Raw genomic sequence first — 7815 nt, 5'->3', positions numbered from 1 at the left:
ATCACTCCCACTGCTGTCACCTCCACTCCTGTCACCCCAACAGACGTCACCTCTGTGGATGTCACCTCATCTGTTGTCACCACCACTGCCATCACTCCTACAGATGTCACCTCATCTGTTGTCACCACCACTGCAGCCACCCCAACTGCTGTCACCTCTACAGACACTACCTCAATGGCTGCCACCTCCACAGCTGTCACCTCCTCTGCTGTCACTGCCGCAGATGTCACCTCCTCAGATGTCACCTCATCTGCTGTCACCTCCACTGCTGTCACCTCTATGGATGTCACCTCCATAGCCACCTCCCTGCCCGTCCCATCCACCACCGTCACCTCTACAGATGTCACCACCACTGGTGAAACCACCTCTGCTGTCACCCCCACAACTGCCACCCCCTCTGCTGTCACCACCATCGATGTCACCCCCACCGCTGTCACTTCTACTGCCATCACCTCTCCAGATGTCACCTCCACCGCTGTCACCCCTACAGATGTCACCTCCACAGCCACCCCCACTGCTGTCACCTCTTCTGATGCCACCTCAACTGCCATCACTGCCACCGATGTCACCTCCACTGCTGTCACCTCTCCTGATGTCACCCCTACAACTGCCACCCCAACTGAAGTCACCACCTCCGATGTCACCTCCACTGCTGTCACCTCCACTGGCATCACCTCCACTGATGTCACCTCCTCTGCTGTCACCTCAAGTCCCATCACCCCCACAGATGCCACCTCAACTGTTGTCACCCCGACAGATGTCACTTCTATGGATGTCACCTCATCTGTTGTCACCTCCACTGCCATCACCTCCACCCATGTCACCTCTTCAGGTGTCACCTCCACCCATGTCACCTCGACTGCCATCACTGCCACAGATGTCTCTACCTCTGCTGTCACCTCCTCTGCCATCACCCCCACAGATGTCACCTCAACTGTTGTCACCCCGACAGACATCACCTCTATGGATGTCACCTCATCTGCTGCCACCTCCACTGCCATCACCTCCACCCATGTCACCTCTTCAGGTGTCACCTCCACTGCTGTCACCACCACGGATGTCTCTACCTCTGCTGTCACCTCCTCTGCCATCACTCCTACAGATGCCACCTCAACTGTTGTCACCCCAACAGCCGTCACCTCTATGGATGTCACCTCATCTGCTGCCACCTCCACTGCCATCACCTCCACCCATGTCACCTCTTCAGGTGTCACCTCCACCCATGTCACCTCGACTGCCATCACTGCCACAGATGTCACCTCCAGTGCTGCCAGCCCTACAGATGTCACCCCTATGGATGTCACCTCCTCTACTGCCACCCCAACTGCTGTCACCTCCTCTGCCATCACCTCTCCTGATGTCACCCCCACAACAGCCACCCCAACAGGTGTCACCTCCTCAACTGAAGTCACCTCCTCTGCTGTCACCTCCTCTGGAGCCATCCCAACAGATGTCACCTCTATGGATGTCACCTCTACAGATGTCACCTCCACTGCTGTCACCCCTACAGATGTCACCTCCACCGGGGCCACCACCTCCACTGTCACCTCTACAGCTGTCACCTCCACTGGTGTCACCTCCACTAAAGCCACCTCTACAGCTTCCACCTCCACATCTGTCACCTCCACATCTGTCACCTCCACGTCTGTCACCTCCACTCGTGCCCCCTCCCCCAACACCACCTCCCCCAACGCCACCTCCTCTGCTGTCACCCCCCCACGCTCAACCTCCGCTCCTCCAAGGACCACCACGGCGACCACCACCCACGTCGTCACCACCCCTTCAGGTAACAGCCATCACAATGTCACCCCCATCCCAATGTCACCCCCACCCTAATATCACCCCCACCCCAGTGTCACCTTCATCCCAATGTCACCTCAATCCCGGTGTCACCCCCACCCTAATATCACCCCCACCCCAGTGTCACCTCCATCCCAATGTCACCTCAATCCCGGTGTCACCCCCACCCCAATGTCACCCCCACCCCAGTGTCACCTGCCCTACGCTCCATTTGTCCACCCCCATACCCAATGTTCTACCTCCCACCTCCAATTGTCACCCCCATTCCATGTGTCAACCCCCACCCCATGGTAGCCCCTATCCCCCAACATACTCCCCCACCCAATGTCACCCCACCCCAATTGTCTACCCCCAACCACCATTGTCACCCCCTTTCTATCCTGTCTCTCCAAATCCATTCCACCCCTTCCCCCCCTAATTTCCCACCCCCCCCCATCCTCACGTCCATCACGTTGTCACTTTGTTTTATTGTCACCTCCACCCCACTGCCACCACCACGTCTCTGTCACCTCCACCCCTATAGCCGCCTCCACCCTATTGGCCGCCTCCACCCTTATGGCCACCTCCGCCTGCTTCTGTCACCTTTCCGCCCACTGTGCGACGCTTTGTCACCTCCCACCCCATTTATCACCTCTACCCCCATTCTCACACCCACCCCTCTGTCACCTCCCACGCCGCCATTGTCACCTCCCACCCCATTGTTACCCCTACCTTACTGTCACCTCTCTCCCCATTGTCACTCTACCCCCATTCTCATTTCCACCCCATTGTTACCCCCACCCCATTGTCACCTCCATCCCATTGTCACCTCCTCCCCATTCATGAGGTCCCCCTGTGTCACCTCTGGTCCCCTCCATGACGTCCCAAGTGTCCCCTCCATTTTCCCTCCATGGTGTCCCCCCATGTCCCCTCCATGATGTCCCCAGGCGTCACCTCTATACCTCATGATGTCCCCCCATGTCCCCCCTGTCCCCAGTCCATGGTGTCCCCCCCCGTCCCCCTCCATGATGTCCCCCCATGTCCCCCCTTGTCCCCTCCATGATGTCCCCCCGTGTCCCCCCTTGTCCCTCACTATGTCCCCACAGTGTCCCCCCTTGTCCCCCTCCATGATGTCCCCCCATGTCCCCTTGTCCCTCCATGAATGTCCCCCCCATGTCCCCCCTTGTCCCCTCCATGATGTCCCCACGTGTCCCCTACTGACCCCCCCCTTGTCCCCCCAGGTGTGTGTTACAACGGTGGCACCCACGACGGCATTAAATGCATCTGCCTCCCCGACTTCTTTGGACCCCAGTGCGAGTTCCCCACCGACACCATCGACACCACTGTCCGTAAGTGCCCTTCCTCTTCCTCCTCCTCTTTCTTTCCTTCCTCTTCTTCTTCCTCTCCTCTTCCTCTTCCTCTTCCTACTTCCTCTTCCTCTTCCTCCTCCTCTCCCTCTTCCTCTCCCTCTCCCCTTCCTCTCCCTCCTCTTCCAGCTCCTCTTTTCCTCTTCCTTCCTCTCTTCCTTCTCCTCCTCTTTCCTTCTTTTTTCTCCTCTTCATCCTCTTTTATCCTCTCTTCCTCCTCTTCTCTTCTTCCCTTCTCCTTTCCTCTTCTATTCCTCCTCTTCTTCTTCCTCCTCTTCCTCTTCTTCCTCCTTCTTTTCCTCCCCTTCTTCCTCTTCCTCCTCCTCTTTCTCTTCTTCTTCACTCTTCCTCCTCTTTTTTCTTCTTCCTTTTCCTCCTTCCTCTTCCTCCTCTTCCTTTCCTCTTCTCTTCTTTCCACTTCCTCTTCCTGCTTCCTCTTCCTCTTCCTCTTCCTCTTCCTCTTCCTCTTCCTCTTCCTCTCCCTCTCCCTCTCCCTCCTCCTCCCCTCCCTTCCCATTCCCATCTCATTTCAGCCCCTTTTCCCCCTCAGCGTCGTCGGGTTCCACGGTGGCGGCTGCGGAGCTGGTTGTGACCGTCACCAACTTCAACTACAGCCAGGAAATGGAGGACACACAGTCCGACGTCTACCGGCAGTTCGGGGAGCACTTCCGGAAGGAGGTCAGGGGGTCACTTCCTGTTTTTGGGGTCTCACTTCCTGTCTTTAGGGTCCCACTTCCTGTCCTTGGGGCCTCACTTCCTGTTTTTGGGGTCCCACTTCCTGTCTTTGGGGTCCCACTTCCTGTCTTTAGGGTCCCACTTCCTGTGTTTGGGGTCCCACTTCCTGTTTTTGGGGTCTCACTTCCTGTCTTTGGGGTCTCACTTCCTGTTTGGGGGGGCCCCACTTCCTGTCTTTAGGGTCCCACTTCCTGTCTTTAGGGTCCCACTTCCTGTCTTTGGGGTCCCACTTCCTGTCTTTAGGGTCCCACTTCCTGTCTTTGGGGTCTCACTTCCCGTTTGGGGGGGCCCCACTTCCTGTCTTTGAGGTCCCACTTCCTGTCTTTGGGGTCTCACTTCCTGTCTTTGGGGTCTCACTTCCTGTTTTTGAGGCCTCACTTCCTGTCTTTAGGGTCCCACTTCCTGTGTTTGGGGTCTCACTTCCTGTCTTTGGGGTCCCACTTCCTGTGTTTGGGGTCTCACTTCCTGTCTTTGGGGTCCCACTTCCTGTCTTTGGGGTCTCACTTCCTGTCTTTAGGGTCCCACTTCCTGTCTTTGGGGTCTCACTTCCTGTCTTTGGGGTCCCACTTCCTGTCTTTGGGGTCTCACTTCCTGTTTGGGGAGGCACCACTTCCTGTCTTTGGGGTCCCACTTCCTGTTTCGGGAGGTGCGTCACTTCCTGTTTGGAGGGATCCACTTCCGGTTTCGGTTTCATTTCTCCCTGGCGGCCATTTTGCAGATCAGGAAGATCTACGGGGACGTTCCCAGCTACCACGGGGTCAACATCATCAAACTCAGGTCTGCTGTGGGGCCGGGGGCTTTTGGGGTCGGATTTGGGGGGATTTTAGGGTCAGTTTAAGGTCAGCTTTGGGGTCGGGGGGATTTTGGGGTCGGATTTGGGGGGATTTTAGGGTCAGTTTAAGGTCAGCTTTGGGGTCGGGGGGCTTTTGGGGTCAGGGGGGCCTTTGGGGTCAGCTTTGGGGTTGGGGGCCTTTTAGGGTCAGAATTGGGGTCAGCTTTGGGGTCTGGGGGCTTTTGGGGTCAGATTTGGGGCTGGGTATGGATTATGGGGTAGGGGGCTTTTAGGGTGAGATTTGGGGTCAGCTTTGGGGTTGGGGGCCTTTTAGGGTGAGAATTGGGGTCAGCTTTGGGGTTGGGGGGCTTTTAGGGTGAGAATTGGGGTCAGCTTTGGGGTTGGGGGGCTTTTAGGGTGAGAATTGGGGTCAGCTTTGGGGTTGGGGGGCTTTTGGGGTCAGATTTGGGGTCAGCTTTGGGGTTGGGGGGCTTTTGGGGTAACATTTGGGATTGGGGGGGGGATTTGGGGTCAGGGGGGCTTTTGGGGTTGGCTTGTGGGCCGGGGGCCTTTTGGGGTCAGATTTGGGGTCAGATTTGGATTTGGGGTTGGATTTGGGTTTGGGGTCAGATTTGGGGTTGGATTTGGGGTTGGATTTAGGGTCAGATTTGGGTTTGGGGTTGGATTTGGGTTTGGGGTCAGATCTGGGGTCAGATTTGGGGTTGGGGTCAGATTTGGGGTTGGATTTGGGGTCGGATTTGGGTTTGGGGTCAGATTTGGGGTTGGATTTGGGGTCGGATTTGGGGTCAGATTTGGGTTTGGGGTCAGATTTGGGGTTGGATTTGGGGTCAGATTTGGGGTCTGATTTGAGTTTGAGGCTGGATTTGGGGTCAGCTTTGGGGTCGGATTTGGGGTTGGATTTGGGTTTGGGGTCGGATTTGGGGTTGGATTTGGGGTCAGATTTAGGGTCAGATTTGGGGTCAGATTTGGGTTTGGGGTTGGATTTGGGTTTGGGGTCAGCTTTGGGGTTGGATTTGGGTTTGGGGTCGGATTTGGGTTTGGGGTCGTATTTAGGATCTGATCTCTTTGCAGCCCCGTCACCACGCAGCTGAGCGGCCCCATAAGTCGATCCCGCATCCGGAGAGACACCAATTTCGGGTAAAGTGACCCCAAAACTTGGGGAGAAAATGGACCTTTTTGGGGTTTTGGGGTCGGGGGCTGGAAGTGACCCCAAAATGGGTGAAATAAACCTGATTTTGGGGTCAGGGACTGAAAGATGACCCCAAAAATGGGGGAAGGAAACGTGGTTATGGGGTTGGAGGTTGGGGTTGGCTTTAGGGTTTAGGATTTGGGCTTTAGGATTTGGGGTTTGGAGTTGGCTTTAGGATTTAGGATATTGGGTTTGGGGTCAGATTTGGGCTTTAGGGTTTAGGGTTTGGGGTCAGATTTGGGCTTTAGGGTTTGGGATTTGGGGTTGGCTTTAAGGTTTAGGATTTGGGCTTTAGGATTTGGGGTTGGCTTTAAGGTTTAGGATTTGGGGTCAGATTTGGGCTTTAGGATTTGGGATTTAGGGTTGGCTTTAAGGTTTAGGGTTTGGGCTTTAGGATTTGGGGTTTGGGCTCATATTTGGGCTTTAGGATTTGGGGTTGGCTTTAAGCTTTAGGGTTTGGGGTCAGATTTGGGCTTTAGGATTTGGGCTTTAGGGTTTGGGCTTTAGGATTTGGGTTTAGGGTTGGCTTTAAGGTTTAGGATTCGGGCTTTAGGATTTGGGGTTTGGGCTCATATTTGATCTTTAGGATTTGGGATTTGGGGTTGGCTTTAAGGTTTAGGATTTGGGCTTTAGGATTTGGGGTTTGGGCTCATATTTGATCTTTAGGATTTGGGCTTTAGGATTTGGGGTTTGGGGTTGGCTTTAGGGTTTAGGGTTTGGGGTTTGGGCTCACATTTGGCCTTTAGGATTTGGGTTTGGGGTCAGGTTTGTTCTGTGCCCCCACTAACTCACCCCATTGTCCCCTATTGTTTATAGGCTGGGGGTGGTGGTTGCCCACGAGGTGGTTGTGACGACCAGCAGCTCCGGCCCCAACGTGACTGAGGAGCTGAACGAGATCAGCGCCGCCCTGGTGGGCAACCTGCGCCAGGCCGAGAGCGAGCAGGGGCAGTGCCAGCACAACACCTGTACGCTGCCCCATAGTGACCCATAGCTGCCCCATAGCTGCCCCATAGCGACCCATAGCTGCCCCATAGCGACCCTATAGCGACCCTATAGCAACCCTATAGCAACCCTATAGCGACCCTATAGAGAGCCATAAGGGACAGTGCCAGCACAACACCTGTACGCTGCCCCATAGTGACCCATAGCGACCCATAGCTGCCCCATAGCGACCCTATAGCGACCCTATAGAGACCCTATAGAGACCCTATAGAGAGCCATAAGGGACAGTACCAGCACAACACCTGTACGCTGCCCCATAGTGACCCATAGCTGCCCCATAGTGACCCATAGCGACCCATAGTGACCCATAGCTGCCCTATAGCGACCCTATAGAGAGCCATAAGGGACAGTGCCAGCACAACACCTGTACGCTGCCCCATAGTGACCCATAGCGACCCATAGCGACCCATAGCTGCCCCATAGCGACCCTATAGAGAGCCTATATAGAGCCATAAGGGACAGTGCCAGCACAACACCTGTACGCTGCCCCATAGTGACCCATAGCGACCCATAGTGACCCATAGTGACCCTATAGCGACCCTATAGCAACCCTATAGCAACCCTATAGCGATCCTATAGACATCCTATAGAGAGCCATAAGGGACAGTGCCAGCACAACACCTGTACGCTGCCCCATAGTGACCCATAGTGACCCATAGCGACCCATGAGGGCCTATACAGACCCATAAGGGCCCCCCATGGCCCCATACCCACCCCATATGGCCCCATACAGACCCTATATGGCCCCATACAGCCCTCCCTGACCCCATTGTTTCCCCACTGTCCCCCCACAGCCGTCCTGTGTCTCACGGTGTCGCCGGACCCTGTAGTGTCACAAATGACCCCGACGGACCCGAATGGTGAGACCCCAAAACCCCATAACCCCCATAACCCCATAACCACCCCATAAGCCCCCATAACCCCCCATATCCACCCCGTAACCCCCCATA

At 55.6% G+C, this 7815-nt stretch overlaps 1 protein-coding gene across 1 annotated transcript in view; it reads left to right on the top strand.

Annotated features, from left to right (window-relative positions):
• The window catches only part of LOC107306990 (uncharacterized threonine-rich GPI-anchored glycoprotein PJ4664.02-like), a 42789-nt gene that overhangs the window by 19904 nt on the left and 15070 nt on the right, over window positions 1-7815 (top strand). Inside the window, 7 exon segments of the mRNA XM_032441642.1 lie at window positions 7-1786; window positions 3021-3128; window positions 3697-3824; window positions 4600-4658; window positions 5746-5811; window positions 6680-6828; window positions 7660-7725. Coding sequence (XP_032297533.1) covers window positions 7-1786; window positions 3021-3128; window positions 3697-3824; window positions 4600-4658; window positions 5746-5811; window positions 6680-6828; window positions 7660-7725 — 2356 coding nt within the window.

Source organism: Coturnix japonica, unplaced genomic scaffold, assembly GCF_001577835.2.
Source record: "Coturnix japonica isolate 7356 unplaced genomic scaffold, Coturnix japonica 2.1 chrUnrandom451, whole genome shotgun sequence".
NCBI classification, from domain to species: Eukaryota; Metazoa; Chordata; class Aves; order Galliformes; family Phasianidae; genus Coturnix; species Coturnix japonica.
Note: the sequence above shows the minus strand (reverse complement) of the source record. Positions and strands in the feature narration are given on the sequence as shown.